At 42.0% G+C, this 14887-nt stretch overlaps 2 protein-coding genes across 2 annotated transcripts; one reads left to right on the forward strand and one right to left on the reverse strand.

Annotated features, from left to right (window-relative positions):
- Positions 1 to 1419: 1419 nt before the first annotated feature.
- On the reverse strand, positions 1420 to 7679 carry rgra (retinal G protein coupled receptor a). The gene is made up of 7 exons (XM_056394665.1): positions 6519 to 7679; positions 6036 to 6192; positions 5364 to 5485; positions 4641 to 4794; positions 4402 to 4519; positions 2817 to 2930; positions 1420 to 2667 (listed from the first exon to the last, which is right to left on the reverse strand). Exons 1-7 carry the CDS (start codon positions 6595 to 6597, stop codon positions 2524 to 2526), a joined length of 888 nt encoding a protein of 295 aa, XP_056250640.1. The 5' UTR covers positions 6598 to 7679; the 3' UTR covers positions 1420 to 2523.
- A 1904-nt stretch (positions 7680 to 9583) lies between these two features.
- lrit1a (leucine-rich repeat, immunoglobulin-like and transmembrane domains 1a) lies at positions 9584 to 14850 on the forward strand. The gene is made up of 4 exons (XM_056395798.1): positions 9584 to 10068; positions 10556 to 11016; positions 12202 to 12507; positions 12779 to 14850. Exons 1-4 carry the CDS (start codon positions 9947 to 9949, stop codon positions 13843 to 13845), a joined length of 1956 nt encoding a protein of 651 aa, XP_056251773.1. The 5' UTR covers positions 9584 to 9946; the 3' UTR covers positions 13846 to 14850.
- Positions 14851 to 14887: the final 37 nt, after the last annotated feature.

The following is a 14887-nucleotide window of genomic DNA, read 5'->3' on the forward strand; positions in this document are numbered from 1 at the left end:
TGCTTAGAAACACCAAGTTGGGATTCTACTGTATGCTGCAACCTCTGGGTGTTATCTTCATTGCGCCAGTTGAACGTCTACTTCCCTTTTAAATTTGCTGACACACGTCCAGTGGTGGAAGAAGTAGTGAGATGTTTAACTTGAGTATAAGTAGCAATAACACAGGACTTGCGGAAGTATCGAAATAGACTTATATTGCCAAATGTAAAAGCACTCACTATGAAGAAGGGCCCATTCTAGGACAATATAATGGATTATAATCACTGATGCATGAATGTACACATCACTTCAATGTTGCAGCTGGTGAAGTGGGTTAATTTAAACTACTTTATATACTACTGAATAGCCTAAGCTAAAATAATACGCTAATTTATTTTTTGATTACATTTTGTTTTAATAACCTAAATCTGGAAAGTAATTAATAACTCAAGCTGTCAAACAAATGTAGTGGAGTAAAAGGACAGTAGTCGCCTCTGAAATGTTGAGGAGAATGAAGTAGCATAAATGACACCGTGGGTATTCTGCATGATTATTATGGTTCACATGTAAGATGAGCATCCCACTGATTTTTTTTGATGATGTAACACAGAAAAGAAAAAAAGCAGTGTTAGACAGTGTTAATCTTTTATTAATTAGCCAAGAATTGCTATATTTCTGCAAGTTGTCATTATTTTAGGTTAATCACTTGCAGAGGAAACAAACTTGCAGAACAAAATAATAAATCCAATTAATATTTTCAACCCATTACAATAAAATGGAAATACAAGTTCACAGGATATCACAGGGACCAAGAAGTATTCAAAATCTATATATAACTAAATTGTACAGTAAGGAATAATTGTCATCTGGGCTTTTAACATCTGAAGTCCAAATGTTCTCCACTAACTAATCATTAAGATTTCTAAGAACTTCACACTTAAAACTATTCATCCATTTACATGGGAGAGTTAGGGTGTGATTAGGCCTGTTTGTTCTGTTGAGGATTTACATTGAGATAATAAACACATCATAAACACATGGATGCAACATGGTGCAGAAATTCAATCTGTGTAAATATTCCTAGTGTTTAAAAAGTGTCCACCTTCCATTTTTTTAGACCAGCGGCTAATGATGTTGTAATGATGTTATTCCATTTAGAGACACGCCCCACTCCGACCCTAAGTCTGATCATGTGTTGTTCTTTATTTACATTCCTCATTATCCTGTGCTATACTAGCTCATATGCAATATTAAAACTACAAAAGTGGACAATTTGGTTTTTGAAACCTACTGTAAGAATATTGATTATATGATAACCAGTGCGTTACGGTGTATTGTTTAACACTTTGGTTAGACAACACATTTCAAAGAAATGTCAACGTAATTCCCTATTTTTTCTATGAGGTCTGTGTGAAACAAAGTCATACATGCGCAAACATAATAATTGTACCATTTAATGACATTCACATGTTTAATTAATAAATTATGAACTAAAAAGTGTCTAAGTCCAAATTTTCCAGCCTAATCTTTACTCATTTATTTAATCGTTTATACATTTTATTAAGTAAATACCAATAATTCAATCTGACTACTCCTTTATTTCATATGCAAATCTGGAGGCGAGAAACACGTCCAGCTCATCTACAGCCAGCGACTAATCTCTAACTTGTTGCGGGGGCTGTGTATTGAAGAATAGTCCTCTTGTGGAGTGGATTAGTGCAGTTCTACTCTGGTTATCCCTCACGACTTCACAGAGCCTGACGGGACATCCGTGGCATGCACACATTTTCACATTTCATCGACAGCCGTGATAAAGAGTGTCCCCAGGCTCCGGTCAAAAACGTCATAAATCTGTGACATTAGCCCTCGGTTATGATGTTTGTTTGGTTTTTTTTTTCTGAATTAATTTCTTTTAGACCTTCCCTCCTCAACCAGAGGATACGGACAGGTAGCAAAAATTTTTGAATGGCTGTTTGCCAAGGGGACTTTTGCACTGAAGACATACTTAAGGATTATTGACAGAGCTCAGATGACAGTCTCTTGGCAACAGAGGTGTTGGCCAGTGAACTAGTTATTTATATCATGTTTCCGCCAAAAGAAAAGTCATGCTACATTAAACGTTTAGGGTAAATAGCTAATGTTCTTTAACAGAATGAATTCCAATATTTGCTATAATGTGCATAATTTGGTTTGAAGCTCCATACTACTTTCCTCGTAGGACTGTTTGTATTTTCAGTCAGCCAACATGAATGACGTCTGTTTTCAGTAACATTTCTTAAAAGATGAAAATCATCACCTACTTAATAAAAGAAAATTCCAATAAGTTTGACACTGACCTGAGAAATCATGAGTTTGTTATAGTTTGTCACATCCTTTACGAAACACAACTGCAGAAACAATGAACCACAAATCCAGGACAGATGTGTGCAAGGGACACCATTGTTCAAGACGCAACACATGCACATACACTCACAAACAGAAACATCTAGGTACCTGTGAGAAACCACCAGGACAGTAAGAGTGTGTGATTATTGCATGCTCAGTTTATTTGGACTTGTTCTCAATTTGAGGCACATCAATCTTTTCCCCGGTGAGGAATTGCCAGATGCCTCCTCTGTAGTTCTCATTTCCCAAAGCGTACAGGAAGACATTAAAGGTTGGCGAGGTCTTAGCCAGGATAGGAGCCATCTGCAGAGACAGGTGCAAGCACAACAAGGCTGTTAGAGCTTAAAAAGACCTCAAGGAGTGATCAAGTAAAGTCAGGATTCATATGTTTGAATTATAGTGGAATTACATTAGAGAGTATTTGTGTTCATGTACTTATTAGTTGTCCTTACCATCCTGAGCTTAGGGGAGACCAGGTTGGCGTTCTCCACGGCGGCATAGAAAGCCAGGATGCCATAGGGGCCCCAGCAGAACAACATAGTCTTAAGAGGAGTGTTGGGGTTGAACTACAGGGGGGAAACGACAGAGAGAGGCAGAGCGGGAGGGATAAAGTGGAGGAAAGAGAGGGAGAGAGAGGGGGAGAGAGGATCAGAACAAGAATGATTAGTCACCAATCAACCATAAAGAGTGAAGGAGACAAAAATGCCTTGTGTTTTTTACTAGGGGGTAAGTCACCCGCCTGGGATAATGTCTGGGAGAAACAGAACTGTGTCTGTCATGCGATCATTCAGGCTCAGCTAGGAACCTGAAAGAGCTAGTGAGTAAAGAGGCAGGTTGTTGTAATCCTGACTCTTTCTGAGTCAGAGCCTACGCATACAAAGCAAAATTTAACTCCATAATATCAAGTTTTCGTCCTTCTTTTCCTGCTTAGGAAGCTTTATAGTTTTTATAATTTTTATCCAACTGTCTGACAGTGTCATATATATTCTGTTTCAGCTTTTCCAACTCTCCACTGAGGCTGCTGAATGTGATGTTTACATTGAATTAAATATTCAATTCAAAGACCTTCAATCAAGCGGAAATGTTCTGGAAATCCTGTCCTTTGTCTTTCACACATTCGCCCTGACATATTTAGGAGTCCTGACGGTTTGAACAAAATTTGTTTGTACTGATTTTTCCCATTTGTGGGGGTTGGTGACTCTGAGGTATTTTTGAGACTAGAGGAACATCAGACACATATTAGCTACATTTCATGGCATACATGTAATGCGCCTTACACATTGGCCGGTGTGTGACATTACATAATTTCATTGTCGTGGTGGAGGGCTTTTGCCGTCTCTGCTCTGTGGCTTTTGTGTTTGAAAAGAAAGTGCCTCCAGCCAGCTCAGATGACTGTGAGTAATGGGCTTATGCAACATAAAGTGAGGCAACCTGATTCAGCCCCTGAGGAACTTCGCTATTGAACTGACCATTCACAGATACATTGTTCTTTTCACTGCACACCAGCTACTGTCCGCATTCCCAACAACTGAAGCTCCCGGTCTTCCTGAGGCAATGACCTATATATGTCACAGCATGCACGCCCCCCATTCACTCTGTTTTGTTACTCTGAAAAAGGACCACGTGACGATGTTGTGCTTACGCTAGAAAGGGATGAAATAATTCCTCAGATTCCTTCCAATGGGTGACGTCAAAACAGGAAGAACCTTTACGTGAACTGCATCGTGTTTGTAAGGTTTTGTGCTTTAGGTTTAACTCTTAGTTATAACTGCCAGTTTCTTGGATTTCAGAATAAATTCTTAATTCCTCTGCATCATGCGTGTAATCAAAATTGAGTTTGGAGTAACTGAAGCAAAACAGAGCCAATCTGCCACTGTGTTGATATGAAAACAGAAAATTGCCATGCCAACTTGCATCTGAAATCTCAGTCTGTATATATACATCACTTTAAATACAGAATATACTGAATTCCTACTGAAGGCACCCATTTTCAATCCTATTTCACTGGACTTGGTGGACTTTTTTTTTAATACTTACCCTGGGGTTTCCAGTCTTCTTGAATTTCTGTGCAATGGACTGGTAAGAGGACATGACAACAAACATCTGGATGGCCATGTTGAAGATGCTCATGGGGATCAAGTAGGACACATAGTTTCTGTGGAGAGAGAAATGACAAAAAAATCTGCATAAACTGCTTCTGCTTAGGGACAGAAGATACCAAGAAATCTGTATTTATTTTGACGGCCCAGTGAAGAGCTGATGCATGTATACACTACCTGTCTCCCTTGCTGTAGTCCAGAGTGCAGCAGGTCCTGAGCGGCTCGTAGTCGTACTCTCCCCAGCCAATGAGGGGCATGGCGGACCAGAAGGCAGTGAAGAGCCAGATAAATACAGCCAGGGTGATGGCGCTGCTCCACTGCAGCTTTGTTCCTGACAAGAACAGGGTAAAAGAATTCATCTAAACTGCTTTAAACACCTCCAGCAATATGAATACATGCTTGACTACACATTATTCTCAATTTATTCACTCTTCAGTCATAGCAAGGCTAACATTTAATTGTGCAATTAGAGGGGTTTGTTTTAACATGTTTGCCTGTAAATGATGTGAGAACTGCAGGTTAGGAGTTGGATCACTTTCGTCTTCCGTTGTTTCCTGTATGTAATGATGGCTACAAATAGCAGTAGGGTCTGATGTTATTTCTCACAGGTATAGTGTTAACACTCAAGTCTCCTGGGTTGCAGTTCTATTTGGGTATCTGTTAACAAATGTTCTGTTTAGTCATGGTGATTAGAAAAAGTCTGTGGTAAATTTAAAGACAACAGGCCATTTGTTGAAAAGCCTGCCCCTTCAGAGGTCTTAAGATTGGGGGTGGGGGGCAAAGAACAAACAACCTGCTCAGTGTGTGTGTGGATGTCATGTGTGTGTGGGAGGAAGGGAAGTGGAAAACATTTGGTTTTGTCATCAGCTGCTCAGGGACTGAAAGCAGGTGTTAACTTACTGGTGCAGTACTGGTGGTATCTGTCCCAGGCAATGGCGGCGATGAAGTGGATACTGGCCAGAGCTGTCATGAAACCCTGGAAACCGTGAGTCTGGCATCCTTCAGAGCCATAAGGCCAGTACCTGGAGACAGAGGGTGTGTTTGTATAGATGAGGTTTTTGAGTCACCAACAAAGAATTTGTAAAAATGGCCCCTTCAAGGGTGAGCTGACTGTAGCAGGGTGCAATATAATAGCTTATTCTTGATCTAACCAGCCATGGATATATATATATATATATATATAATATATATATATATATATATACATATAAAATGTTATACATATAAAATATATAAATATAATATATTTAAAAAAAAAATAATAACAGTATATACAATCCCTGGACTAATGGACACTGAGATCAGCGTCTCTCATCTCCTGATTACAGCTTGAAAATCCTCTGCTTCTGCACATCATGACACAGGCTCCAGCAGTGCATTGACCGCCTCCCCCACCCCTCTACTCTACAGCCTCCCTGTATCGCTTATCCAGCCCCATGTAGATTATTCACCTCGAGGACAGGTAGCCATTACTGTCAGCTGTGTTATTTGCTCATAACATGTAATTTGGCCACATACGGTCTGACCTTATATATTGATTACGAAAGAGGTGGTGGTTACATCATCACTCACCTCAGAAAGCTGGAGAAAGCGGCGATGGTGGCGTTCATGGAGATGCCCATATCAGCCATCGCTAAACTGAAGATCAGGAAATTGCTGGGGGTCCTCAGCTCTCTCACTTTGAGGAAAGCAACGATTGTCACCGCATTGAGAAAGAAGCCCAGCAGACCTTTTGGCGGAACAGAAACAAACAGTTCAAATCATGAATGAAAGCAGTATATGCGTCGATGAATGGAGATCAGAGCGCGCGCACAGGCAGCACCGTGACATTTCAAGATGAGAATAAACATCGCAGTCATGTCTTTTGTTTAGAGACTGCCAGCGGAGGTTAAGAGTAGTTTCGAGAGACAACTACAGATCCTTTTCTCCTCACAACATTATGCAGTCAGTGACCGGCGGGCGGCGTGAGGTCCGGTCACAGGTTAATGTCACACACAGTGGGCGCAGCCCTCGTAGTATTTGGCTGAACTCCAGGCGTAAGACGACAACACTCACCCTCCACCAGTAGACAAGATCCCAGGGAGAACACATCAAACTCGGAGAAGCCCTCGGGTAAGGGGTAAGACGCAACCATCCTGAAACCGAATTGACTCAACAAAGTGCAGCTGTCACTGACTTTTCACTCCTCTCTGTCCGCTCGTTTACGATGTGCCTCAGTGTGACTGAAGAGAAGAGCCCGCTTTTAAAGGGGCATTTCACGTGAAAAGCATGCACTTTATTATGTAAAGCCCCCCTCGCTCTGTGTCGCCCCAATCCGTGCAGGAATGTCTTAATGAATATAACCACACAAACCGCAGCCCTTAATGCGTATTTGCCCACCGCAACAGTAAAGCCGTCAATTAGTTACACAACAAGCCTTTGTGTCTGTGAGAGAGGATGCTGATGTCGCTGCTGATGTCAAACGAACAGACGCTTGATGCAGCCCGTAGGGTCCGTGTCGCTTTAAGGAGACACAACAGGTGTCTGTGAAGCTGCAGCCTCCTGCCAACCAGAAATACACTCTCATCAAATGAGGAGACAAAGCCCTCAAAGATTTGCTCCATGAACAGTAAGCACTGGTGCAGGCGACTGCATGACTCTTTGATCCAAGGTTACATCCAGGGCCGACAGTGTTGAAAATATAGGCTCCATGTGAATAAGTGTAAAGACATGTCTCTTATCTGCTGGCAAAAGATAACGATACATAGATTTATTATTTCCAGATTTCAAGCCTTCTCTGTGCACATCAACGCTCTGCAGTTTAAAAAAAAAATGAACCTGATGTGTTTCAATTCATTACAGTAACTCTGCCCATTCTCTGATTAATGACAAAGTGATTATTTTGAATACACTACACAGGATCCATGTGAGTATTGTTGTTCTGGATCTTTATTAATCCTTTGGCCCATATGGCAGGACTTTTGTTTTGACTAGTGAACATGAAACTGGACATGTCAGCATTTTGTTTTGTGGGACTCTTTTTTGTTGTTAGTTTCCAGCAGATAATAAACCTTTTGACAGGCACACTGACCTCAAGAGATTAAACCAACTCTACATCTGCCGGAAATGATAAGAGGACAAAATAAAATTGCACTTTTTGGAGCTGCAGACACAACAGAGGCTTGATTCGGTTTGTTTTTTTTTTTTTTTTTTTACTGTGTAATACTGGCAAAATGTGGTGTACAATTAAAGTCTGTGTTCCAATTCAGTTTTAGCTGCGTAAAAGTGTGTAAATGACACAAAATCCTGCCATCATCCCCAGTCTTCAATAGATTTGTCATGTTTCAGTTGCGACATCATTTGCAGCTTTTCATGCCATAGGGCTGGAGGGGGAAACAAACCTGACATTGTGTGGCTGAGGTCTGTCTCAGTTTTAGGATTATAAGATCAGGAATCTTGTGAAATATAAGTGAAAATGTATAAAGTGTTAAATCATATAGAAATGCAAATGATCAAAGATCCCTTTATTTTTGGACACTTTACATCTCTATCTTATGATAAATGGCTAATTTGGTATATTCATTTAAGCACTTGTATAGCAGATTATTTATGTGGCCATAAAAATAAAAATAATCATTAAAGTATGTGTTAGATCTGAATATGGAGACACTGTGAGAAAAGACTGAATTTCTTTCAGTTGTCTTATTGATGTTGAAGAAAAAGTGCCCAAATCCCTGTGTCCTCAGTTGACACCTAAGTGTGCAGCTCTCACATTTTATTTCTTTGATAACTACTAAGTGTATTTATTCTAACATTACTGTGTTATGTCTGTTCTTATGAGACTTTTTACACACTAAGAATGACATAGCACCTTAAATAAAGCCCAGTCTTCTGATTCATACAATATAAAAGGGCGGCTTTATTGGCCTCAGTAAATAAGATTAAGGACTTGCAGTGCAATATGGAATGTTTAAGTTTTACAACTCTATTGCTCAACACTTTTAGAGCCTATTTACTGAACTGCACGGTTCTAAAACCACACATACTGGAAGACCTGTGACCCAGATGGATATAATACAAATGGTTAAACTGTGCAATAAAACTAAGATACATCTAAATCTACAGGATGGGTGAAGGAAGACTTAATATGAGGCACACAACACACAGACACAGAGACAAAGAGAGAGACCACAGTATATTGAAGATTTCCAAATAAAGAAATGAATCTGCTATTATTAATCTATAATCTTTTTTAAACTTTTTGTTGCGTACTAAAACCTCTGACCTGGCTCTGTGGTTAAATGTGGGTCAGATGTAAAAAAAAAAAAAAAAAAAAAGTTCTGGCTGCCAAGTTGTTCAAACACATTAAAGGCCCCTGAGTTTCACCACCTCTTCAGACCACAGTCGGCACGCTTTGTAGTGCCAGCCAAGTGTTTACGCTGAACTTCCAGTGTGATGAAATAAGAGGGGGAACACAAGGGACAGGTGCCAAATTACATGTAGTATTTACCTACATTGCAAAACAAAAGCTTTACAATCTGTGGTATTTTTGACCCAGTAGTAAGGATTATGTCTTAATTATTTACTGAGATGAAACCTAAAGGCCAGAACAGTTTTAACATACAGTTCTTACTATTATAGTTTTTTTTCTTTTATTCTGACAATTTGTGTTGGATTAGAAAATACTGCTAAGTTTCCTGTTGGTGAATAGACTAATTTATGTGCAGAAGGAGTGATAAAAGGGGGGGGGGGGGGGGGGGGGGGGGGGGGTCTGAATGTAAAAAAGTATTATGTAGGTCTGATTGAGCACAATACTTAAGTATGTTTATTTTCTGCTTGAGAAACATTGTGGCTTTCTCATCAGTGGTTCAGGCCTCACCAGCTGGGTAAATTTATTTTATTTTGGATGAAAAAGTATATAAAATATCTGTTTCAAATCAAAATATCATCTTTGCTTTCTAACACCAGAGCTATTAGTTACTTTGTGATAAAGAAATATTTTATGGATGGCAGAATCAGAGAATGTTAAGTGAACATCTGTTGAGTGCACATCCCAAGGTAGGAGCCACAGCCTATGATATAGGGGCCACCGTGTGGTAAAACATAGTGCTGCCCACTTACAGATTAACAGTCATGGCAGGGCTCAAATGAACAAGCTACATTTGAGGGAAAGAAAAAAAAAATCCAAACATCACAGTGGATTATGACCATTTCGGAAGTGTTTTTCTGTGATAATAAATAGGGACGTCTCTGCGCAGCCTATCGGATTCCAGGATGCAATACGCATCCAAATGAAAAGAACGCCAGTCCTTTCGCTAATCCTTGTATATCCTTTTTATCTCGGGACTCATAGCAGTCTGATCACTATGGGACAGCGAAGCGGTGGGACAAAGCCATGCGGATGATATTCCTGTAAATGAGAGAGAAAAGCAAGTCTGTTTGACTTCAGTGGGCGCAAACTGGGCGCATGTAGGCAAGCTGCGTATGCGTAAAAGTGGGCCAAAATGTTCCTCGTTCTGCTCCTGGGGCTCTACGTGGCCACAGGTGCACTTGTCTCCCCAGTGAGCTCCTGCCCGTCGCAGTGCAGCTGTTTTTTTCACAACCTGAGTGATGGATCAAAGGCCAGGTAAGGAGGATGTCAAGATGGAAATGATTTTATATCCAAAACACACTGTGATGTGGTCTGGTTTGTGCGCACAGACGCATCTTTTTAGACGGACAGGTCTTGTCCTCACAGATGTTTGCACAGAGGTGAACACGTGTGCAAAAGATAATTCAGGGAGTGCATGTTGGTCCAATTTTATTTAATGCAGGATTATCTCTCAAAGGCACTTTCAGCCTCCCCATCTATGCGTTTTATGTGTTTGGGTGGATTGGGGAATGAGTATTTTTCAGAATTATTAGCAGCGGGATTTCTGCTGCCTGTGAATTAACTCATATTTTGGTGTCATATAGAGTCCACAGCACGATTTGATTGAAGACTTTAATGGCCATTTTTTATTAATTATTTAATTTTTTATTTACTGTGTTACTTTGCAAAAATCTGCTTAATTGCCTAATTTGTGATGGATGAGTTTGAGGTGAACACGAATTCACTTGTGTCTTCTTTGTAGGAGCGTGATTTGCAATGATCCCGAGATATCTCTTGTGCCTGTGGGGTTCCCTGTTGACACGTCCAAGCTGCGGATCGAGAAGACGGCCATCCAGCGGATACCAAGCGAAGCCTTCAACTACCTCTCCAGTCTGGAATTCCTGTGGATGTCTTTCAACACCCTGTCCGCCTTGAATCCGGACAGTTTCAGGGGGTTGTTCAACCTGGAAGAGCTTCGTCTGGACGGCAATACCCTCACCGCCTTTCCCTGGGAATCTATCATGGACATGCCCAGCCTCAGACTTCTCGATTTGCACAACAACCAGCTCACCTCGCTGCCCGCGGAGGCCACAACATACATCAAGAACCTCACTTACCTGGATCTGTCCAGCAACAATCTGCTGACCCTGCCGGCAGAGGTGCTGTCCACCTGGCTGGCGGTGAAACCAGCGCAAGGGCCAGAGAGCTCCAAAATGATACTTGGTAAGGGAGGGTGCACATCCTGATACACAACCTTCATTCACCCAAACTTCCTGGTCGTGGTTTATGCCTGTCTCAATTTAAAATACCTTAAGCGCGCTTTTAAACACCGTGCGTAAAGCTGGACAGAACAGCTGCTAGGCAACACATCATTTAATGTATGCAGTTATGCTTGGTGAATCTTGGTGATAAAAATCGTCAATAAAAAAAGTTATTATAAATGTACTAACAAGTTTACTATTTGAAGACCAAGGCAACACTTTACTGTAACACCCCTTATTTAGCATTGATAGTCAGTATGAACGTTTGATAAATGGTACTAACACACTAAAATGAAGATGTTAGCAGATATGAGATATAAGCGTTTATTAATTTGTTTGTCAACAACTATAACTTCCCCTGTGTGGAGAAGTTTTATAAACCAGTGGAAGCTGGTGTAGAAACAGATAATGAATGACAACACAGTAAAACACAGCTGTAATAATATAAAATATGTCTTTGTGGGAGAGGTTATTATTGTCATCAAATACAGTAGGCCTACATAAATGTCTTTATATCTTCTCACTACTACGTAAACCATATATTAAATGTGTAGATATAGCGCTTATGAATTCTAATTTTCTATCACATTTTGTTTCTTTATGTTTATTTTGTGTCTTGACCCATTCTGCACCAGTTTACCTTTTATATCTGAAGACAATGACACAATTGAAATCAGTGTGGCATTTTTTGTTTTTGTTTAGTTTAGTTTAGTTTTATTGCCTTTAAAATCAGTTCAAGTGCATGCACGCTGTTGCAGGACTTCACAGCCCACTTCATGTAAAGAATACAAGTAGAAATATAAAGTTCATTTTGCACTTTCCTTTCTTGTGTGTTTAATCCATCCTGATACTCAGAATAGTGGACAGCTGGTCCAGGTTCAGCTCTAAAGGCTGCTGTGCCAGTCACGGTCAAGGGCAGGTGAAATGACAGCAAAATCTGATCTTGATCACCAGACCATCATCATCACCAACACCACAATCATTGCCGTAGTCATGGTCATAATGTAGTTTATGAATTAAATGTTAATCCTCTTACAGGATTAACATCCTAACATCCACACCAGCCATCTGCAGGCTGGTCTATCACTTTGCACACAGCTGGACGCTCGTCTTCCTCCTGTAGCCTCACTTATACCCTCACCCTCAGGTCTCCATGACAACCCCTGGGTGTGTGACTGTCGGCTCTACGACCTGGTCCAGTTCCAGAAGTCTCCAACGCTTTCAGTGGCGTTCATCGACACGAGGCTGCGGTGTTCAGCTCCGGAGAGCGTGTCGGGGGTTTTGTTCAGTGATGCGGAGCTGCGCCGCTGTCAGCTCCCACGTATCCACACTGCCGTGGCACGAGTCCGGAGCGCTGTTGGAAACAATGTGCTGCTTCGTTGTGGAACCATTGGAGTCCCCATCCCAGACCTGACATGGCGCAGGGCAGATGGACGAGTGCTCAATGGAACAGGTGAGTCAGCAGCTCTCTGGATGTCAGAGTCTGTTATGCGGCTGAGATAAGATGCTTTTGTCTGCACTGTAGTGCTGCTGTTAATTAAACAGAGAGCCACCAGTTGTAAGTCTGACTGACGGCTGTGGCCACAACAATGGGTTATACAACACTGATCACCTGCTTGGCGTCTCTTTGCACGTTTTTTTTTTGCACATTTGCACATTTTCCATATGTTGTCCTTTTGTTATCATTGTGTAACAACCATATTCTCTCCTCTCTGCTTCCACAGTCCAGCAGGAAACCTCAAAGGAGGGAATCACCTGGTCCATCCTCAGTGTCCCAGCTGTGTCCTATCGTGATTCAGGGAAATACATCTGCAAGGCCACTAACTACGCAGGGAACGCAGAGGCTGTCATTTCTCTCGTCGTCTCTAACTCACCAAAACCAGATGGGAACCAGACCAGCAATGACAAGAAAGCCAAAGTCAAGAAACCCAACCAGATGGGCAAAGCTGCCTACCAGGAGAAACTGGTGGCCAGATATGTGGTTCCAACCTCCACCCCTTCATCCCTGCCTGCCCTGGATCCTGGCCTTCCACCTGGGCTTGGTCCTGGTCCTGGACTAGCCAGTTACAGCCTGGCTGACAGAGCCACACCGGGGCCCGCCACCTCCTCCAACCCAGATGCACTGCTGGATCTGGAGAAGACTAATCTAAGCAACTTGGCAGCCAACACCTCGTCGCTGCAGCAGGACCCGGACAGGGTGGTCCGCTCAGTAAAAGTAGTGGGGGACACAGACAATACAATTTCTCTAAACTGGAGAGCCCCTAAAGCCAAGAACACGACAGCATTTAGCGTGCTGTACGCTGTGTTTGGAGAGAGGGACATGAGGAAGATCAATGTTGGGGCTGGACAGAACCGTGTAACCATCGACGGGCTGGTGCCCAGGACCAAGTACATTGCCTGCGTGTGTGTGAGGGGGCTGATCCCCAAGAAAGAGCAGTGTGTCATATTTTCCACTGATGAAGCAGCCAGTGCCACTGGCACCCAGAGGCTGATCAATGTGATTGTGATCACAGTGGCCTGTATCATCGCTGTCCCGCTCACCGTCATCGTGTGCTGTGGGGCGCTGAAGAGACGCATTCAGAAGTACTGGGGAAAGAAATCCAAGGACATCCAAGATTCATATGTGACCTTTGAAACACTGTCGCCTGGCACAAAGGCCAAAGGGCTCGAGGGCGAGTATTTAAACAGACTGAACCCAGAGGAGTCCAACAGGCTGCTGTCAGCCCGCTCCAGCCTGGACTCTGAGGCCACAGCTAAGATAGAGGGACAGCCTAACGAGTACTTCTGCTGACGTCATGCTCCAGCTCCGGCTCCTGCTCCACGCCATCTTCCTCGCACTCACCCGCATCCACGTCCCGGTCCAAACCCTAATACCCATTCACATCCCCATCCTCATCACCACCCCCATCCCCATCACCATCCACATCCATATCCACAACACCATTCACACTCTCACCCTCACCAACACCCTGACGTCAGTCCCCCTCCCACCCGCTCCCATACGCCCACACCATGGGATTCCCCCCCACCTGTTCCCCCTCGCTGGATCACGCCACCGACTCCACCGCCACAGAGAGCCAACTTCTATCAAAGGACTTTTGCACGCTGCACTATCATGGAAATATCAGTTTAGAGAATATTCACATTTCAATTCACTTGTTTTTTTTTTCCAGATATGGACTGTCACACATGTACCCACACATTAATAATCGACAACATCCAAACACACTCATGCTTTCATGTCTAAAAGAATGTTTTTATCACTAAGCCTGTAAGAGAAAACATGTCAAAAGCTGAAACAATCATTGTAATTTATATTTCATTTCACTTGCATGGCCCAGCAAAGAAACCTCTGCAACCTAATCTGATTTTAAAGGGAACTCAACGGCAGGCACTCCATTGTTTATATCATATATGTATGTGCATGATTGTAAATACATTACTGGATGATGTACACTTACATATAAAGTTAAGTCTGTGCCTCTGTATATATCCGTCATACGTTCTCGGAGAAGATATACACATAGGCATGGTTCTAAACTCTGGTGAATGGAGAAAAAGCTGGAGCTGGAGAGAAGTACAGAAAGGACTGAACTATGACACAATGTAAATAGCGTGAAAATGATGCAAAATGAAATATTAAACAATTTCTACTCCCAGCAACGAGACACTTAATGAAATATCTCTATGTACCTGTTTTGTGCCACTTAGAGGCATCATTACCCCATTAAATGTAGATCTATTCATTCCAATGATATTATTTGAATAAAGTTAAATAAACTTTTATATATACATATCCACTTAGCAATGCTGTGTGGTTTTATATCTCTATT

Source organism: Seriola aureovittata, chromosome 14 (genome assembly GCF_021018895.1).
Source record: "Seriola aureovittata isolate HTS-2021-v1 ecotype China chromosome 14, ASM2101889v1, whole genome shotgun sequence".
Classification (NCBI taxonomy): domain Eukaryota; kingdom Metazoa; phylum Chordata; class Actinopteri; order Carangiformes; family Carangidae; genus Seriola; species Seriola aureovittata.

Excerpts from the sequence above, each read along its gene's own strand:
- rgra (XM_056394665.1), bottom strand. The coding sequence starts at position 6,597 with ATGGTTGCGTCTTACCCCTTACCCGAGGGCTTCTCCGAGTTTGATGTG. Across the intron at positions 5,486-6,035 it reads GCTTTCTCCAGCTTTCTGAG|GTACTGGCCTTATGGCTCTG; the intron begins GTGAGTGATGAT and ends CTCTGTCTCCAG. Across the intron at positions 2,668-2,816 it reads TCTCCCCTAAGCTCAGGATG|ATGGCTCCTATCCTGGCTAA; the intron begins GTAAGGACAACT and ends CTGTCTCTGCAG.
- lrit1a (XM_056395798.1), top strand. The coding sequence starts at position 9,947 with ATGTTCCTCGTTCTGCTCCTGGGGCTCTACGTGGCCACAGGTGCACTT. Across the intron at positions 10,069-10,555 it reads AGTGATGGATCAAAGGCCAG|GAGCGTGATTTGCAATGATC; the intron begins GTAAGGAGGATG and ends TCTTCTTTGTAG. Across the intron at positions 12,508-12,778 it reads ACGAGTGCTCAATGGAACAG|TCCAGCAGGAAACCTCAAAG; the intron begins GTGAGTCAGCAG and ends CTGCTTCCACAG.